At 55.1% G+C, this 19,511-nt stretch overlaps 6 protein-coding genes across 6 annotated transcripts; 3 read left to right on the top strand and 3 right to left on the bottom strand.

The window, feature by feature from the left end:
- Window positions 1-1,059: 1,059 nt before the first annotated feature.
- Window positions 1,060-6,764, top strand: BP01DRAFT_357228 (uncharacterized protein). The gene is made up of 5 exons (XM_025575154.1): window positions 1,060-1,156; window positions 1,283-1,545; window positions 1,671-2,109; window positions 2,200-6,046; window positions 6,102-6,764. Exons 2-5 carry the CDS (start codon window positions 1,448-1,450, stop codon window positions 6,401-6,403), a joined length of 4,686 nt encoding a protein of 1,561 aa, XP_025430859.1. The 5' UTR covers window positions 1,060-1,156; window positions 1,283-1,447; the 3' UTR covers window positions 6,404-6,764.
- Window positions 6,662-8,460, top strand: BP01DRAFT_357227 (putative aminotransferase family protein (LolT)). The gene is made up of 3 exons (XM_025575153.1): window positions 6,662-6,790; window positions 6,868-7,582; window positions 7,703-8,460. Exons 1-3 carry the CDS (start codon window positions 6,715-6,717, stop codon window positions 8,397-8,399), a joined length of 1,488 nt encoding a protein of 495 aa, XP_025430858.1. The 5' UTR covers window positions 6,662-6,714; the 3' UTR covers window positions 8,400-8,460.
- On the bottom strand, window positions 8,458-10,637 carry BP01DRAFT_357225 (H(+)-transporting V1 sector ATPase subunit B). Its single transcript, XM_025575152.1, has 9 exons — window positions 10,500-10,637; window positions 10,329-10,413; window positions 10,243-10,262; window positions 10,129-10,164; window positions 9,910-10,071; window positions 9,528-9,844; window positions 9,201-9,475; window positions 8,930-9,148; window positions 8,458-8,876 (listed from the first exon to the last, which is right to left on the bottom strand). The coding sequence occupies exons 1-9, from the start codon at window positions 10,596-10,598 to the stop codon at window positions 8,566-8,568; spliced, it is 1,524 nt and encodes a 507-aa protein (XP_025430857.1). The 5' UTR covers window positions 10,599-10,637; the 3' UTR covers window positions 8,458-8,565.
- A 258-nt stretch (window positions 10,638-10,895) lies between these two features.
- BP01DRAFT_357224 (universal stress protein family domain protein) lies at window positions 10,896-13,936 on the bottom strand. The gene is made up of 4 exons (XM_025575151.1): window positions 12,391-13,936; window positions 11,587-12,335; window positions 11,464-11,525; window positions 10,896-11,404 (listed from the first exon to the last, which is right to left on the bottom strand). The coding sequence occupies exons 1-4, from the start codon at window positions 13,829-13,831 to the stop codon at window positions 11,239-11,241; spliced, it is 2,418 nt and encodes an 805-aa protein (XP_025430856.1). The 5' UTR covers window positions 13,832-13,936; the 3' UTR covers window positions 10,896-11,238.
- A 1,412-nt stretch (window positions 13,937-15,348) lies between these two features.
- Window positions 15,349-16,843, bottom strand: BP01DRAFT_357223 (DnaJ domain protein). The gene is made up of 2 exons (XM_025575150.1): window positions 16,536-16,843; window positions 15,349-16,449 (listed from the first exon to the last, which is right to left on the bottom strand). The coding sequence occupies exons 1-2, from the start codon at window positions 16,750-16,752 to the stop codon at window positions 15,686-15,688; spliced, it is 981 nt and encodes a 326-aa protein (XP_025430855.1). The 5' UTR covers window positions 16,753-16,843; the 3' UTR covers window positions 15,349-15,685.
- Window positions 16,844-16,951: 108 nt separating this feature from the next.
- On the top strand, window positions 16,952-18,072 carry BP01DRAFT_357221 (putative DRAP deaminase). Its single transcript, XM_025575149.1, has one exon. The coding sequence runs from the start codon at window positions 17,268-17,270 to the stop codon at window positions 17,940-17,942; it is 675 nt and encodes a 224-aa protein (XP_025430854.1). The 5' UTR covers window positions 16,952-17,267; the 3' UTR covers window positions 17,943-18,072.
- The last annotated feature ends 1,439 nt before the right edge of the window (window positions 18,073-19,511 follow it).

Here is a 19,511-nt window from a genome sequence, read left to right as displayed (position 1 = left end):
GAGGTCAACATTGATTCCTAACTACGGGGCGGGAATCCAGCGAGGAGACTTGCAATCAGGGATAATGAGCAAGTTGCACGATCCAGCAAAGCATGAGAATAACTAAAAAGAGGAGCACAGCATGACTCGAACCGGGCAAGTGACAAACCTTAAGAGCGATTGAATTCCCGCAGTGGCCGAGCTTTCAATCAATTGTCTTTGCTTCTTGATATCGTTGTTTGTACAGTACTTTTTTTTCTTCTCCTGCCCCAGAAAGCAAACAAGGCAGCATCTCCTAATATTTCAAGAGTAGACTAGAGATGCTTGTGTACTACATAGCAATTGCCCTAATCTCTTTTGTTTCCTTCTTTTTTTTTTTTTTTTTTTGAAATTTTTTTTTCTTTCCTTCTTCGCCCATTAATTTGGGGGATTAAAGCGACACGTCGAAGGAGGTTAAGCCAAAGCGTTGTTTGCGGCTGGCGTGTGGGCCACTCAACGTCACGGCGTGGCTGTAAGTGAGCTGGAGTTGGCTGGGGAAGTGGTCGGGCCACGCACCCTCAGGCTGATGCTATACGGACTTGGAATCCATAACTGATCAGTTACCCATCCTCAGCTGCAGGTACTGCCGGTATGAACAGTTAAGTGATCATCATGTACCGTAGTCAGTCTCTGGGATGTGCCCTCTGAAGAAGGGTTGTGCTTGTGTGGGTGGTATATACAGCAGATACAACCGACGCGATGCCTGGGAGCGGCAATGATGTTTGTGGGAGTGTGTGTCTGTGTACTCTGGAATAGTCATGAATAAATAACGAAATGAATGGAAAAATTGACATCAATCACTTCAGGCAAGGTTTGAGAATTTAACCCAACTACCCTTACTGATGAGGTAATGTACGGAAGATGGGTGGCTGGTATGGGGAAAAACCCGCGAAGAAAAAAACCACTCAGACCAACGAGACTCGTGTTATTGCCACACGCCTCCGCTCATTCGCCGCTCCAGCCCTTGGTTCATTTTTCTCACTCTTGAACTTCCCAAACTTGCCAGGAACTCTCGATCCTTTCGATCTTCTGATCTCGAACTTCGTTCATCCCGTCGTCTGCTGGTCCGAACTGCAAATCCTCCCACACCTCTTCGCTCGACACAATTCTGCCTTCCATCTCGATCAACTTGGACCTGGTATGTGCTTCTCCCTTCTGCCTCCACTATCCCTCTACCACATTTGCCTCTCACACACCCCCCGTTTTCGTCCCTCTCGTTCGTTCGTTGGCTGATCGAATCTGTCTTCTCTCCACACACCAACAGCTTTGCGTCCTTGTTTTCTCCCATCACACCTTACACTCCAGAAAGAAAAAACGAACACGTTCGCCTCACTCTTGACATCGACCTTCTCTTCGATTTGTCTTTCGTCTGATCTGCTGGACTCAGGGCCTTGTCTTTCCATCTGAACCAGCTATCGTTTCTCTCATAATGCCTACGCCACTTCCCTCTAGTTTTGCTTCAGCCGCCGCGGGCAACACCCACGACTCTTCTAATCGCAGAGGAGATGGTACCCCCGGTGGAGAATGGTATGCCGTTCCTTGCCCACCAAGATTCGCATTGTGTTCGCCGTGGCCGGCCCGCTCGATTCGACCACTCCTAGTCGTGGTGGAACAAGAAAACTGACCACTCATTCCTCGGCGGGGATGCACAGGTCTCGCACTCGCATGAACGGAGCAACACAGACCTTCCGCCGCCCTTCAGTTGCGACAAATCCGTCGCATAACCGGGATACGAGTCAACCCAACTCGGCCACTACTCCTACCGTCGGCACCTATACTCCCCCGCATATGTCCTCGAACTACCAGTCCAGCGCACTCCGCAACGGTGCCACCACGGAAACCCGTTATTCCAAGGACCTGCTGCTAAGTCTTTACAAAAACCAACGGGACACCGGCTCGTTGGGAAAGAATGTCGCAGATTATTTCGTCGCCGACTGGAATCCTCACCCCTCCGAGACCTCCCCCGTCAATGGGGCATGGGGCAAGCGCGAGGATTCCAAGGACAATCCGTCCGGTCCGGAGGTCTGCTGGGATCATGGGGGCCAGGTAGAGCCGCTGGGTCTTGTGGAACCGACGGATGACGAAAAAGAGGTGTGTCTTTGGCTACGTCTTCACCCCGCCTTATCACCCACCGATGATCATCTCTCACTCTGTGTTGTGGCATCTGGCTAAATTGTGCAGTTGTTTACTTCTTCCGTCAACTCCCCGCTCAAGCCGCCACCGACCAATACCTCGAAAGAGAACACCGCTACAGGCACGGGCGGTCGCAAGCTGTCCATCTCTCAGGGCCACATGAACAACTACAACACCTCCTCTCCCAGCGCTGGACGCCCTGGTCCCCGGCGTCGGGACACAGCCGACTCGCCCGCGAATCCAATGTCTCCCTCAACCAGCGGACCACGCTTCTTCCGGGACGAGCCGGCCACGTCCAACCCGCCAGCCGCCTTGCTGCGACGCAAGACCGATTTCCGCGATACCTCCTCCACTGCTCGGTGGGAGGAAAAGGAAAAGGAGAACGTGGGTAAGGATTCTGGTGCGGATGTGGCTGCTCCTCCATTTGGCACGCTCAAGCGGAGTACTACCAATCCGTTGAGCGTGGCGCCGGGTGGACCAAGCTCTCCGTGGGCCGCTTCCGCCTCGCACAATGCCAACTATTCGCCCATGGGTGCATTTGGAGCCTTCTCCCTGGGGACAAGTACCACGCCCACCTCAGAGAAGAAGGCCGGCTTTGGCAGTCTCCGTGGCGAAAGCCGTCTGAAGGGTCTTTTCTCCAAGGATAGCTCCGAGGACATGGCCGCGGCGGCCCTCAAGGAGAAGTCTTCGCTCAGCAATCTGGAGCGCTTTGCCGATGTGGAGGGCGAGAAGCGCGCGCAGTCCCCGTGGGGCGAGCCCGTCAAAACGCGCACTGGTCGCAGTGAGACGAATCCCTTCCAGGAGGAGCTTCGCAGTGGCAGCGCAGCGCTTGGAGGATCCCAGGAGATTGACCCGCAGCCCCCGTCATCGTCCGACCAGCTGGGCTTCGGGGCGTTTGGCATGACCTCGAGCATCCCTGGATTTCGGGAACTGATGCATAGCCACGAAAACTCTCGGAATCCTACTCCGAGCCTTCTCCAGGGACATGAGCCTACTAGCCCGACCAACACTAACCCTTACCAAAGCCCCCACGGCGACCGTCACGAGGTTGATGATGTCGAAACCGACGGGTCCGACATTCAAAACACCACTCACCCCGGTATCACTGGCCTGCGGGATACCTCATCCGCTTTCGGCTCCATTCGACGTGTCGGCTCAGGCATGGACCTGCCATCCATCGACCGCAGTCAAACATCGAGTGCGGCTGGAAACCGAAGCTTCGCGAGCTTGGGTGGCCTAGGTGGTCTACCCCCGATTGGAGGTGCGGCAGGATGGCCGTCGAGCGCTGCCGTTGGCACCCCTACGCGCGAACGGTCTGCGTTTGCGGGCGGGTTCGGTGATCCGATCTTTGGGACCATGGGTGACCTGCAGTCTCCAAGCCTGTCGACACTGGGAGGAAGCGGCCTCTTCAGCCCACATGCAGGAGGAATCACAGGAACGGGTAGTCTGGGTCGCTCCAGCAAACTAGGCTCGCTCTTTCCCCCTGCCATGCAGGAGCAGATGCAGGGTGACCAAATCCGGCCCGATCTCGGGGCTCTGGATGAGGCTGCTCGGCAATCTGGTGAGATCTTTGACGGACTTTTGGCGGACCAATCTTCACTGACGCACGGAGCAGAGCTTCAGCCTACTGATAAGAACGCGCAGGGCGGCCAGCCAGCTACCACGTCGACTTCTCAGACTCCTGTCTCTGCTGTCGGCTCGGGCCCTGGCTCCATGGCTCCCGATGCGCCACAGCCCAGCCAGACCCCCGGAAATTCTGGCTCTGTTCCTCCCGCGCAGCAACGGACCATGGTGATGCCCGATCGCATGCGCTGGATCTATCGTGACCCGCAGGGCAACATCCAAGGACCCTGGACTGGACTAGAGATGCATGATTGGTTCAAGGCCGGATTCTTTAGCCCCGACCTGCAAATCAAGAAGCTCGAGGACCCAGAGTTTGAACCGTTGGCCCAGCTGGTCCGTCGCATCGGCAACTCGCGCGAACCCTTCCTGGTACCTCAAATTGGCATCCCCCACGGCCCTGACCCTGCACCTGGACCTTGGACTGGAAACTCGACTGGCACCGCTCAGCCTCCCTTCCCTGGTAGCTTCCCCAGCTTTGGCACAACCCTGACTGCTGAGCAGCAGAACGCTCTCGAACGTCGCAAGCAGGAGGAGCAGTACCTGATGGCCCGCCAGAAAGAGCACCTGGCTCAACAGCAGGCTCTCATGAAGCAGATGCAATTCCAGGGCGTTCCTCACTCCATCCACCCTCACCAGCTTCAGCATCAACCAAGCACTCACAGCCTCCACAGCCAACCCAGCTTTGGTAGCATTGCTTCTCCGGTTGGCTTCCAACCATCTCCCATCCAGGCGCCCATGCAACAACAACCGCAGGCCCAGCAGCAGCCAGCATCGTCTGTTGCCGGCTTCTTCGATGCCGCTGCCGCGATGCGAGGCCATCCTCTGCCGAACGTAGGCCCTCCGATTCTAGGCGCTGATCTCGTTGGCGGTCAGGACCAACTTCCCGCCCTACTGGACCGGTTGAACATGAGCCGGCCGGATCCGTTCGCTTTTGGTACTCCCAGCTCTTTCGCTGCTCGCCAACCGGACAGCCTGTTCCACCAGCAGCAGGTCGCTTCGATGCTCCAAGATCGGGCTCGTCTGCAGCAGGAGCAAGAGCAGTTTGATAGCACTCAGGGCGATAGCCTCTTCGATCAACAGGCGCGCGAGGAGCGACTTCGTCAGTTTCATGTCCTCAGGGCCCAGGAAGCCGAATTAGGCATGCAGACTGTAGAGGGTCTTCCTACCCATCCCGCCGAGTCAGCTCAGGCTCAGATCCCGGAAGAGACCGCCGAGTTTGAAGTGGCTGATGCCGCCTCCCAGGAGCCCCCACTCACTCTGTCGCAGCAAGTTCAGAAGGCTGCCACCGCCCAGCGTCAGCAGTTGGAGCAACAGGAACAGCAGGAACAACAACAACGCGAGCAGCAGCAATTGGAACAACCTCAGGCGAGCTCCGAAGCTGCTTGGATGAGCAAGGGTGATAGCGCGATGCCCCAGCCCTTCCCTCCCCCGCCTTCTGCTTCCCCTCTGCCGGCCCCTGCAGCTCAACGCAACCGTCAGAATGTGGCCGAGTCGCTGGCTGCCAACTCTCGCTCTCAGACTCAGACTCCCGTTGAGGCTCCTACCACCTCTATCGCGCCATGGGCGAAGGAAGCCAATGAGGTTCCCAAGGGACCTTCTCTGAAGGAAATCCAGGAGGCTGAGGCTCGCAACGCTGCTCAGAAGGAGGAAATCGCCGCTGCCGCTCGTCGTGCTCAGATGCTTGCTGAGCAGGAGCGCCTCACCCAGGCAGCTCAGGTTCAAGCCCCCGGCCTGCCCTCCTCTGCCAATTGGGCCAGTGCTGGATCTCCCTCGACCCCGACGTCGACTGGATCCGTCTGGAACAACAAGGGCCCGGCTGCTCCGACCGCTGCTGCCAAGAAGACTCTGGCTCAGATTCAGAAGGAAGAGGAGGCCCGTAAGCAGCGCCTGGCTGCTGCGGCCGCTGCGGCGCAAACTGCTGCTGCCAGCCCGCCCACCGCTCCTTCATCCACCGGCAAGCGTTACGCCGATCTGGCCAGCAAAGCTCCCGCGCCGTCTCCCGTCAACGCTGCGGCGTCTTCGGGCGCCTGGACTACCGTGGGTGCCGGCGGTAAGGCGAAGGCTCCTCCCGCTGCTCCTTCGGGACCGCGTGCAACCACCGGTGTGGTGCCTGTGGCAGCTTCTCCGGTGAAGCCCAAGCCCGCTACGGTTGCCACCCCTCGCACTGTCTCTGTGGGCCCGACCCCGCCTACCAACCCGAACCGCGCCGTGGAAGAGTTCACTAAGTGGGCCAAACTGGCGCTGGGCAAGGGCTTGAACAGCAACATCAATGGTGAGTTTTGTTTCTGGTTGAGTGTTTGAACTCCAGCTAATCCGACCGAATCTAGTGGACGACTTTGTCCAGCAGTTGCTGTTCCTGCCGGCCGAGGCGGAGATCATCTCGGATTCCGTGTATGCCAACTCGCAGACTCTGGATGGACGTCGTTTCGCGGAGGAGTTTATCCGCCGGCGCAAGCTGGCGGACAAGGGCATTGTGGATCCGGTGGCGGCCAGCGCGTTTGCGGAGCAGAAGAACGCTGGCGGATGGAGCGAGGTGGCCAAGAAGGGGTCGTCGAATGCGCACCGGGAGGAGGATGCCAGCAATGCGGCGTTCAAGGTGGTTGCGCCGCGCAAGAAGGGCAAGCGGTAGATGAGATTTTGTGGTGTACAGTGATGAGGCATACATAGTGTATCCTATTAAGAGATCTGTACAGAACACTCATAGATCGGTAGGCACTTATCAGATACCGTTATCCAAGGATCATGTGACAGATTCACGCCCTTCGGTGACTCAGCCCCTCTATGCGTCATAGTTAGAGATAAGATAACTTTGATGGTAGTCTGTGGGGGGTCTATAAAAAGTCGACTTTGCTGGCTGTACGGAGGAGAAAATCACCCTTCAATTTGTCCGCAGTGCAACCCTGCTGTAAAGAAATCAAAGAAAAAGAAAGACAACGAACAATGGCTCCCACTCCATTCGGCGCCCCGATGCGCCAACACTTCCTCCTCGACCCGAACTACAAGAATCTTAACCACGGTCTCTCTCTCTCTCCCTCTTTCTCTCCAACAATCACAACAACAACAACAACAACAACTAATTAACCCCTCCTACAGGATCCTTCGGCACTTACCCAACTCCCATCCGCGAAACTCTCCACAACTTCCAGACCCAAGCGGAATCCTCCCCCGACGAATTCCTGCGCTACACCCAACCCGCCGCCCTCACCACGGCGCGCCACTCCCTGAGCCAACTCCTCAACTGCCCAGCCTCCGACCTGGTCTTTGTCAAGAACGCAACCACCGGCATCGCCACCATCCTCCACAACCTCCCCTTCGCGGACCATGACGTGCTCCTCTACTTCTCCACCGTCTACGGCGCCGTCGAGAACGGCATCTTCTCGCTCCTCGACCACCTGCCCCCGGGCAAATTGCAAACCCGCAAAATCGAGTATAGCCTGTTTCCGGCCCCGCTCGCCCCGGCCATGCTGGTCGAGACCTTCCGGCAGACGATCCGGGAGGTGCGCGCCCAGGGGCTGACCCCCAAGATCGCCGTGCTGGAGACGGTGGTGAGTCTGCCCGGCATTCGGTTTCCGGTCGAGGAGATCGTCGCGGTGTGTCGCGCGGAGGGGGTGTGGAGTTGTGTGGATGCGGCGCATGGGGTGGGCATGCTGGGGTTGGACCTGGGGGTAGAGTTTAACGGGGAGACTCCGGGGAGGCAGGGGGAGAAGGAGGAGGATGCTGCTGGTGCTGCTGGTGCTGGTGGGAATTCAACCTCATATCCGAAACTTAAACTCCACGGGGTGGATTTCTTGACGAGTAATTGTCATAAGTTGGTCTCCCCCCTTTCCCCCCCTCCCAAATTACTTTGACGCAAGTGATACCCTGCAGTATAAGCTTGCCAGGTTCCAGAGAGAGAGAGATTGCTTCAATGCTAACTGACAATATCAAGATGGCTTTACACCCCCCGCAGCTGCGCCTTACTCTACGTCAACCCCATCCACCAGCACCTCATTCGCACCACCCTGCCTACATCATGGGGATACATCCCCGCCGAGAACGGGAACCATAAAGCGAGACCCTCGCTGATGGCTAGCGCCGGAACGAAAACCCCGTTCGAGACGCTCTTCGAGTTTGTCGCGACCGCCGACGACACGCCCTACCTCTGTACGCCCGCCGCCCTGCAATTCCGCACGGACATCTGCGGCGGCGAGGAGGCTATCTATACGTACTTGGAGGACCTCGCCAATGAAGCGGCGGACCTGGTGTCGGAGGGGTTGGGGACGGAGGTCTTGGGGGATCTGTCTCCCGAGGAAAAGGAGAACGGACTGAAAAGGAGTCTGTGGAGGAGATGTGCGATGAACAATGTGCGGTTGCCCCTGGAAGTGGCAGTGGCGGGTACCGGACAACACGCGAACAAGGATGGCAAGCAAGTGCTGCAACCCGCGCAGGTCCCTGCCGTGGTGGACTGGATGCAGAGGCGGTTGGTTGAGGACTATCGCACCTTTGTGCCCGTCTTCGCACACGGCGGGTGGCTGTGGGTGCGCTTGTCGGCCCAAGTCTATTTGGAGAAAAGTGATTTTGAATGGTTGGTCCCCGTGTTGAAGGCGTTGGTTGGCCGCGTCAAGGAGGAGTTTAACCTCGCTTAATTCTCTTGGAATTACGACAGCAGCAGCAGCAGCAGCAGATCTACAGGAACATAGACAAACGAACACAAAATCATAATGATATACAACTACGCGAATATATGCAGGCCGTAGAAACAGCAGTCGAACAAATCAATAGATAGCGGAACATGCAACACCAGCCCACCGCTTACGTCTCAATGAGATCCGCAGTCTCACCCTGAGTCTGCTCCGCCACAGTGTTGTCTCTCGTGTCCTTGTTGGCGATCTTCCGCGAAGACCGAGCGTAGAACTCATCCAAGACACGTTTGGGGATACGGTTGAGTAGGTCCTTGGGGTAGATCCGCAGCAGGTTCCACGCGATATCCAGCGACTCGAAGATCGTGCGCGACTCATAGGGCGACTGACTGATGAAAGTGCGCTCGAACTTGTCAAGAAACTCCAGCGAGAGCTTGTCCTCCGAGGAAAGGGCTTCCTCTCCAACGACAGCCTTCATAGCAGCTATACGCAGATCATTTAGTCATGTTGTCACCCTCATTTGACAGGAAACTTACCGGCATCACGACCAATGGCGTACTTGGCGTACAACTGGTTGGACACATCCGAGTGATCCTTCCGGGAACGTCCCTCGCCGATAGCGGACTTCATCAGACGCGACAGCGACGGCAGCACGTTGATCGGCGGGTAAACACCCTTGTTGTACAATTGACGATCAATGAAGATTTGTCCCTCCGTGATGTAACCAGTCAAGTCGGGAATGGGGTGAGTGATATCTGGACCCATCAATCAGCATACGCATCCTCGTACAGCAGGCTATACACTGACCGTCGTTAGGCATCGTCAAGATAGGAATCTGCGTGATAGAACCGTTACGGCCCTCCACACGACCAGCACGCTCGTACAAGGTCGACAAGTCAGTATACATGTAACCGGGGTAACCACGACGACCCGGGACTTCTTCACGAGCCGCCGAAACCTCACGCAGAGCATCACAGTAGGCGGACAAATCAGTCATGATGACCAAAACGTGCTTCTCCAGCTGGTAGGCATAGTACTCGGCCGTGGTCAACGCAAGACGAGGGGTAATAATACGTTCAATCCTAGACGCTCCATGTTAGTTCCGCACATACGGATATCGAATCGGTCACGTACGTAGGGTCGTTGGCCAAGTTGAGGAAGAGCGTCACGCGCTCCATACTACCGTTCTCCTCGAAATCGCGGGTGAAGAAACGAGCCGTCTCCATGTTCACACCCATAGCGGCGAAGACGATGGAGAAGTTCTCCTCGTGTCCGTCGTGAACGTCCTTGGTAGGGCGCTTCACCAAACCAGCCTGACGACAAATCTGAGCGGCAATCTCGTTGTGTGGCAGACCAGCAGCAGAGAAGATAGGGATCTTCTGACCACGGGCAATGGAGTTCATCGTATCGATGGCGGAGATACCAGTCGAGATCATTTCTTCGGGATAGACCTATGGACCATGAAACGCATTAGCCACCTGGGGGTGTTGTCGCAGAACGAGGGCAGAATCCATACTCGGGAGTAAGGGTTGATAGGTTGACCGTTGATATCCAGGTAGTCTTCCGCCAGCACCTTGGGGCCTTTGTCAATCGCGCGACCGGATCCATCGAAAACACGACCCAGCATGTCTTCGGAGACACCAAGCTTCAAGCTGTGGCCCGTGAACTCGACTTTCGTCTGATATAAGTCAGTATGGCAATTTCGTCGTTGATAAGGTGCATGCCGGCCAGGTACCTTCTTGACATCGATACCAGAAGTGCCTTCGAATACCTAGTTATGACCGCATTCTCATGTCAATACTCCGCCCGGTAGATCCATCGCGTTCCTCCAACTCGGAAAGTTCCGCACCTGCACGACTGCTCTGTTTCCTATCGAGAAGAGATCATGAGTCAGCAAAGCCGATAAATCATCCATCCTAGCACCAGAATACATACCTCGAGCTTCCAGAACTTGACCCGACCGCTCGGTCCCATCAGGGAGGGTCAGAGACACGATCTCGTTGTACCGGGGGAATTTGACCTGAGGCGCCACCTGTTAGCTCCTGTTCCATCTTCTCAGGTGCTCAGATTCCACCAGGTGACGTTGTCGATGGCAAGGGCTCGTACATTATCCAGAACGACCAGCGGTCCGTTGATACCTCCAATGGTGTTGTATCGGATGCGAGGCTTGACGCTGGTCATCCTAGGGTCGACGAAATCGGCCATGGCTGCAGAGTCCACCACAAGGCACTTAGAAAGACAAAGACGATAGGCGGGAGGAAAGATGGAGGGGGGAGGGGGGAAAAAGCGGACGAGGTAAAACGGAACTGAGGGGAGAGGGAACAGCTCCTGGTGGTGGTCGGGAGTGTCGACGTATGCTTTGGTCTTTGGGGTGGCCCGTCGTCAGTTTGGCTGGTTTGCCCCGTTTGGCTCCACGTCCCTCCCGGGGCGGTGTGGACCTTCCTTCTCCCCACGTGATGTTTCGCCTACGATCTATACAAGACTCGAGCAACCTTGTGGTCATGAGAATTAAAATGAAACTAATTCTTCTCTCGCAGAGAGATAGCCGACTAATGTGACTTGTACATCCCATAGAGCATTCTGCAGCCGCCAGAAGTTATCACCATCCGCGCGCGGTGTGACTTGCAATCAGATTAGAGAAAGGGAGGAAACGAACGCCAAGCGAAATGAAATCGTCAAATCCGTTCGTCATTAAGGTCATACTGATACAGCTGAAGAATGGAAAAGATTCCCACAAAAGAAGCAGGCTAGAATCGTGGGATAAATACGCCAAACCGCCGTCAAACCGTGATGGTATCGTGTGCAAAGCAAACAACGGAGAAATCAGAGGGAGGTGTGAAGTCGACTAGTCCACTTTCGCCAGCGCAAGCTTCTTAGGCGTGGTCAGGTTGTTGGACAGACGGACGTTCATCTTTTTGTTCTTGGTTTGTTTCTTCAACTTCTTTCGGGCCACCATCACCGGCACGGACGAGTGCATGACCAGATAGTTGGAGAACGATCCGAGGACCACCCTGCAGTGAAAAGACTTATTAGCTTCCCCTCGGTCAACGTTCGATCGTAGAGCTCTTACCCCTTCAGTGCACTTCGTCCCCTAGCCCCAACGACTACCAACGTAGGATTCAGCCCATCGATCTAGGAAATTCAGTCAGCAACGGTACCCTATCTCTTGACCTAAAATCAAGGATGTACTTACAGCTTCAGTAATCATATGCTTCGGGCTTTTGCAATGGATCACCTCGACCGCCACGCGCACCTGGAGTAATGTCTTTCTCAAGAGGCGGACGCAAGTCTGCGAGATAACCTCCACCGCACGTACGCGCTCAGCCTCCGCCTTGGACATACCTCTTGCATCAACAGAGCCCGGTTTGCTGTCCGTGCCGCTCCCCAAGCGGTTGAAGAAGGTTCTAGGCAGATGTGAGCTGGAATCATTCTGGGATTTCTCTGCCGTCTCGGCCGTCTGAGACCCGACGACGGCGGCAGCGTCCTGCATGACTCTGGCTCCGTCACCAATCTGGACTGCTGCCGGAGTGGCGGTCTCGTCATGCATGGCACAGACCGCAAACATCGTATCGCCATCCCGCAGAATGGTGCCGATGGTCCACTCCAAAGCATACACTGACTCCTCGCTGAGATCAGTCGTTACCAGGTACCTGCGTTGGCGGCGACGAGCACCTTCCTCTTCGCGTATGCTGGGATAGTCCCCACGGATGATCGTCCGGATGGACCGGTTGTGCACTGAATTGTCAATTGTGGACATCTGAATGCTGAGTTTCTGGGCGCGTTTGATGTCGCACAATTCAGCCTCGTCCTCGGAGCCGAACGGGGTGTTGGTTGCTGAAGCCGAGTCGAAGCTCGTCCAGGGATGAACATCAGGCTTTGAGACGGGACCTGTCTTGGCTGAATGAATCAAATCATGCTTCCCTGTAAGATCATTGCTAGACTCTTTAGGCGACAGTCAGTCAGTAACACGCAAGTGAACAAAGAGGAGAGAACATACGGAACGCCGGAGCTGTTTTTGTTGTCGTGCGCGGCGCAACTCGGGGGGGTTCATGGTCGACCGTCTCTTTTCGCCCTCTCTTGGCCTCATCCGACTCGCGGTCCGGACTCTCCTCATCACTGGAAGACAATTCATCGCCATCTTCATCACTGGTTTCAATCGGATTGTTTTCGCTGTCGAAGCGATCTTTCTCAAGTCGCTGCTCGCCAGGAGCCGATAATTGAGCATCTGCCTCTGGTGGCGTTGGCGGGGCTGTTGGTTGCGATGTTGACTGAGGGGTCGGAGGAGGAGAGACCTGGGAGACATTTTCAATTGGCAAGCTCTCCTTCGGGTTCTCTTGAAGCGACTGTTTAGTGCTTTCGACGGCAGGCCTCTCTGGCTGTTTCTCTCTGACTGATTCCTTGCTCCCTTTGGGTTTGTCCATCGGATTCTCAACTGGGGTCTCCTTCGGGCTTTCGAGTATGGGTTTTGCCGCATCCACCGGCGGATTGCGTGAGCCAGGATTCAGCCAGCGACGCTTGGGTGAACTGGAGCGGGTCGAGCGGAGGGACGGAACGCGCGAGTCGAGAGAGTTGCCTCGCGATGAGGAACTACGACCGGAGTCCCGGCCTCTGACAAAACTGGGAAAGCCGACTTTGATGTCGAGACCTTGCATCACGGCAGCCATGCTTGGCAGGCGATTCGAGGAGGCGGTGGGCGGCTTCTCCTGAGCATGAGATTGACTAGCACGACGGGCGCTGGGAGGCATATCGAGAGAGGAATCCCAGCGAATGCTAGGTCCTGATTTGTGCGGTGTTGTGGTCGTGCTCGAGGTGGTTCCGGGCTTATCGCCGCCGTCAGATTGAACGGATGATTTTCTCGGGGCGGGTGGTAAAGGAGGAGCCACCAAAGAAGTGGTCCTGGGCGGTGGAGCGGAACTTGTGGTGGTAGTGGCAACACTGGTGGTAGTGGGGTTCGCAGTCGTTGGTGAAGTCGTTGGTGAAGTCGTTGGTGAAGTCGTTGGTGAAGTCGTTGGTGAAGTCGTTGGTGAAGTCGATGGTGAGGTGGGCGAAGAAAGAGGAGGTTGTGGTTGTTGTTGTGGTGGTGGTGGTGGTGGTGGTTTAAAAGAAGTGGTGGTGGTAGTGGGAGACGGAGCGGTGGAAGTGGTGGGGGTTGAAGAGCGACGGGGAGCGGATGTAGTATTGACGGAAGTGGAATTAGAATTGTTAGAGTAGTGATGGTGATAATGACGGCCCGAGGGGGAAGTCACACCAACTCCAATGCCGGCGATGGAACCATGGCGGAAGCCTGGACTGGGGGCGATGTCCAGCATGCTCCGGCGCGGGTACCAGGAGGAATTAGTGTTGCGGTCTTCACCCGATTCCCGCAGCAGCTCCCGCCGTTCCTCCTCCAGTGCCGTCTCTAACGAGATCGGCGCGGGCTTTCTACTGTAGTACGGCATGGTGACGATGATTGATCCCAGGTTCTCACAATTCTTCTTTATCTTCTATCCAGGTCTGATCCTAATCCTGGGTTCCTGTCCGTCTGTCTATCTGTTTCTCTGGCTGACTGCAACAAGTTAACAACTGATGCAACCACACCCAAAACAGAGAGGGGTATAATGGGGGATTCAATGAGAGACACACACTAACGGGCTCGGGAATGTGGAGTGAAGAGGCGATCATCGGCCGAATGAGCGACGCCGAATCCAATCAAGGGAGGGAGGGGGGCGGCGGCGGTAAGTCACTTTCCCAATCCCCAGATTTCCCTTCTTTCAGCTTCCCCGTAGAATGTGACAAGGGGTTGAGCAATGCTCTGTGACCAGCAGCACCAGTCACAATAATGATAGCAACAAGATGTCTTTTCTCCAGTTGCCAGATTGTGCAGCGCGAGCCACAAACACACACCGCTGAAAGGGAAAAGGCACGACTTAATAGATCACTCGAATGGAGCTTTAGAGATCCCCACGTGCTTGAACAACGGCTGCAACTGCCGGCGATCGAATCGGTCGCGACCAGCCGCGGCCCAGGTTCTGGCTGAAGCCCTTCCTTTGTTACAGGTCGCGGTGGACGTATCACAAACAAAAGCAACAAAAAAAAAGGAGACTGGCGCGTTCTGGGAGGGTTACGAGCTCTCCCCTCGGGAGTGAAGTCAGGAAGTGGTGGGGACGGGAACAATAAAGAAGAGGAGGAAGAAGAACAAGAAGAAGAGAAGGAGGAGGAGGCGAAGCTCAGGTGGAGGGATTGATGGAGCACAGTCCACTCTGCCAAGTCAATCACAAGGGAAAGAAGAGGAGTCGAGGAATGACTTGACTGTGACGAGGTCAAGTACAGACTGGGGATTCGAGGGAGCTTAAGAGGACAAGACGTGAGCAAAAAAGCTCGACCAACGAAACCTGCAGCTGAGCTCGTCAGAAAAAGCTCGGCATGGCGGGGTATCACCAACAAAGTAAGAATTAGGGAAAATTAGTAGGTAGGCTGATCACTTCACTTCACCTCACCTCATTCACACTGATTCACACACAGCAAATTAGACCTATCCCTTGCATGACCGCTTGACTGATGACTGCACTGATACTCCGTAGTAGGTACGGAGTAGTTACCGGTGTATTCTGTAGTTACTCCGTACTTGCTGCATCTATTGCACTACCTACACTACCTACTTACATCACTTACACTACCTACACTATCTGACAATGTCTCTCCCTACCTCTCCCCCTTCTTATGGAAAGAGTTGCAGAGTTGTAGTGTCACCACAGGGCAGTTCTTGAGACACTCGAACCTGGAATGTGCATTGCATGCAGGCGACCGACTGCTTATTTGTGCTTGATCAGAGCTCGAACCCGGGTTCCCCAACCCATCACTAACATTCCATTTCCCCCAATCTAACCAGCGCCTATCGCCCTTTCGCCTGCCAGCTGAGTTGGTCGAACGATCGTCGTCGAAGCGTCAGTGTCATCTCATGAGTCAATCATTTTCCATTTTCGACTTCACTACTGCCCTCGTCCCTGATGTTACATTCGGTGTCATTCCAGATGCCGAACAAAAAAGCATTAATGCATGCATGGTAGCGAAAAAAGCCAAAAAAAGGAAAACCAAAAAAAAAGGAAACGCAACACAAAACAGGTAGCTCTCTTCCACCCACGATGGATGTTGGCTTGATGATTGACATATCAAAAACAGAATGGACAGACCCAACGCCCCAATTTCACCAGTGTACTCCGTATCGGAGGATGCATTTTCAACGCCCAGAAAGAACATGATGCAAAGCAGAAAGAAAACAAAGGATCCGACCGCTCCTCCCCCGTCCATCAGTTCTAGGCATCTGTTTTTCTTTTTTTCTTGGCTCCGGTCTTTCGCGCCGCAGTAGCTGCAAAGGCTTCCTCTGGGGGCTCGTCCATCTTGGCCGCCCGCTTGCGACCGGGTTGCACGTACTGCTCTTCCAATCGGTCAAAGAACGCCGCCGCCCGCGTGGCCTGTCGTTGCTGGATCATCCTCATCAGCTCGTTGTCCCCCGCAGCACCATCGTTCTTCTTCTTGGTCTTGGTCTGCTTGCCGCCCTTGCCATTCTTAGCCGACTGCTTCTCCTCGACCTCCGCTGCCAACGCCTCCGCCTCCTTGGCCTCTTTCTGTGCCCGTTTCAAACGCCGCTCGCGCTTCTTGGCTGGCTCCTCAACGTAGCTCTTGTGTTTCTCTGCACGCCCCGCGGCGATGGCCCGGTCGATGATCCCTCGAAAGCGCTCGTCGTCATCCATTACATTACAGAGCATCACGGACTCGTAGACCTTATCCAAATCTCCCCGGTAAGTCTCATACGCCGCCAGCAAATCCCGCTCTTCCTCCTCCGAGCCCTGATACTCCTGCTTCAGCTTTTCAATAGCGTTGGTATCGATCGCACTGGAGAACTGCTCGCGATAGAAGTCCGCCCAGTTGAAATCATCGTCGATGTCGACCGCTTCACTGGTGCTGCCGGTCAGGTCGTATCGCTCGCGGCGTTTCGCGTCGGAGAGGATGGCATAGGCGAAGGCAATCTGCTGAAACTTCTTGTTTGCTTCATCACGCTCTTCCACGGGGACCTTGTCTATAGAAACGCAAAGGAAAGAAGAGGTTCGGTTAGTATCGGATGTTCTAGGTACGTGCCAACTGTTGGTCTGGGTCTGGACATACCAGGATGGTGCTTCAGAGCTTGTTTCCGATAGGCCGACTTAATCTGGTCGGCGGTCGCATCGTTGGAGACACCAAGGATTTCGTAAAGGTCACTCTCTGGGATAGGAGGCTCGGGAGACTCGCTTGCACGACGAGATTCCGGCGACTCGCTCTCGCGAAGGGAATCGGGAGACTCGCTTCGGGGCGGAGCCGCGCGAGACTTGCTCTTGCGTGCCATCGTGAGAAGATAGGTACCTACGGTTCAAAAAGACGTGCGTAACAAGGGCAGGATCACAGCAAGAAAATGAAGCTCATGCGGGAGCCAGTGATGCGAGAGAAACGACGAAGAATATACCTAAGATTCAGTCAGACGCGCCACGCGGACGCGAATTTCCAGTCAGACCCATTACTTGTCTATATACAGAAGGCGGTACGGTCAAGCTTGTAGACAATTCCCACGGATAGGCTTTTCACCGCCTTTTATCGATAAGAGCACCGAGCTCCCGAATTAGGCTTAGAGGCGGCTCGGCGTCAGCTCCCCCGCGCCAATGCGGTCATCCATAGAGCTTCAATCCCCCGGCCATCGGCACAGCCATACAAATCCATAAGTACTACAAGTCGCCTAATTTCTTTCTTTCTTTCTTTCTCCTAGCAATACTACATACTATCCGCCCTTCGCTTTCTCCCCGATCGATCAATCATAAAAATACTTTTCAAGCGAGCTACTACAACCCACCGGACCTCCCCCCAAAAATGCCCTCCCCGCACCTCAAATACATGCGCCAGTGCCTCGCGCTGGCCGAGAAAGCCCCCGCTTTGCCCACCAACTTCCGAGTCGGCGCGTTGCTCCTCTCACGCAGCGAATCCGACGTCACGCTCGAAGCCGACGACCGCCTCCTTGCCACCGGCTACACCATGGAGTTGGAGGGTAACACGCACGCCGAGCAGTGCTGTCTCGCGAACTACGCCACGAAGCACAATCTCCCCGCTGAGCGGGTGGGCGAGGTCCTCCCCAACGAGCCGGGCCGGAAGCTCGTCATGTATGTGACGATGGAGCCGTGCGGACGTCGGTTGTCGGGGAATGCGCCGTGCGTCCAGCGGATCATCCAAACCCAGCAGCCAGGCGCACAGCGGGGCATCCAGAAGGTTTACTTTGGGGTGAAAGAGCCCGGAACGTTTGTGGGACAGTCGGAGGGGTGTCGGCTCCTGTCGGATGCGGGGATTGAGTGGGAGGTGGTGCAGGGGCTGGAGAGGGAGATTCTGACGGTGGCGACGGCGGGGCATGAGAATAGCGAGGAGGAGGTGCGGGCGGCGATGGAGACGGTGGAGACGAATATTGATGATATCAGTGTGGAGGAGAGGCGGCGGCAGGAGCAGCTGCCCAGGAATCCTAAGAAGAGGGTGATGGAAGTGAATTTGATGGAGTGATGGGGTCGGTACATGCTGAAGGAAGAGGCGAAGGATGTGTAATGCAGTGTTGATCAGTTGATGACGACGTGTATATAGGTGTAGATTAAAGATACGACTGCTTCGTGCTGCAGGTGGCGTTGTATTGGCGGGCCTGGGCCAATTTCGAACTGACGATGGTGGTGGTGGTGAGTCTACAAGACGTACGTTGAGTGATATGGTGCTTCCCGCGATTTCATGACATCGTCTGCTGATTCTGTCAATGCATCAAATGCAGACCCAAAGACTTCATTGGCCCATGGCATGACAGTCTTGCCTTGACTGCGTACTTGGATGGAATCTGACTATTATGCCACGCCAACAAAAGCACAGCTATCTTGAGTCCATTACCCTGGTGAGCGATATGAGCTAAAATTAGAAGTATCTATAAGCTACGCAGACTTCAACGCCTGTACAACATAGCACAAGCCGCTCCTTGGCTGGACCAGAAATGCTTAGAACATATTCAACTGGCTATTCTCACTCAACATAATCATCCTTACGCCAATATCATGCAAGAAATTCTCATGCTCTTCCCCAGCTCTCTGGGCCTGTACTTACTCATACCAGAACGCCCGTGCACTCGGGTCTTGACCTGATTGTGCTGACTGGACTTCAACCCAGCAGCTTCAGCGAACTATGCCTGAGAGAGCAATGAAACCTCCATTACTAAGCCTGGAGCTTCAATGGACATTGCGGAGCTCTATGACAGGGATATATGGGATGAAAAGCTCTGCTCCACAGACTATCACACTTTGATTTGAACTCTTGCTAAAGATGGCATGATATGCATGCAGTCTCGATGAATTTACTGTAAAGTCTTGACCTGATATTTTATGCGTCCACTTTGGGAAGCCAGCGGCAGTACTGGGGACTGTAACACCGCGGCTTGATGCGATGATATAGCATACGCAAAACAGTCTATCATCCGGCCAGATCGTTAACTGGCGTTGTCTATCCGGCTTTTACCCAACCCTCACAAAAGCAGAGCAACACATTGTTCATTGGAACTAGGTCAAGTAGCTCACAGCCATGCTTACAATGCGCACGAGCACTATTACAGCTCCGCCAGTATCTGCACCAGCCAATCCCCAGCCTGGCAAACCTCTATGCCCGCAAGCGCTTCTGCCGCTTCTACACCATATCTCGCAGCCTCTGTCCTGGTCTTTTCATCTGCAACCGCGGCAACGATCATCCTTTCCCAGACCTCATAATCAAACCCGCCGTCGCCGAGAAGATGGAGACTGCTCGCGATGCATCCGTTGAAACAGTTATCAGCCGCTTCCACCGAGCACACCTCCTGGACTCGAGCCAGCAGAGTCAACAGGTCCTTGGCTGCTGGGTTCTCGACGGCCATCGAGTTGTCGGCTCTAGTAGGGTTCCCCTCTCTATGCCGATGAGTGGCAGCGTGGTTATGCTTATCATCGCTTAGCTTTCTTCATAGGCACTGCTGTATTGACCGGCGGGGGAAATCACTGTAAATCGACTCACCAGTACAGCCGTAGTCAAGGGAATTAATATAGTGAGGCATAGGAGACCCTTCATTGCGTT

Source organism: Aspergillus saccharolyticus (genome assembly GCF_003184585.1).
Source record: "Aspergillus saccharolyticus JOP 1030-1 unplaced genomic scaffold BP01scaffold_17, whole genome shotgun sequence".
In the NCBI taxonomy this organism is placed as follows: Eukaryota; Fungi; Ascomycota; class Eurotiomycetes; order Eurotiales; family Aspergillaceae; genus Aspergillus; species Aspergillus saccharolyticus.
Note: the sequence above shows the minus strand (reverse complement) of the source record. Positions and strands in the feature narration are given on the sequence as shown.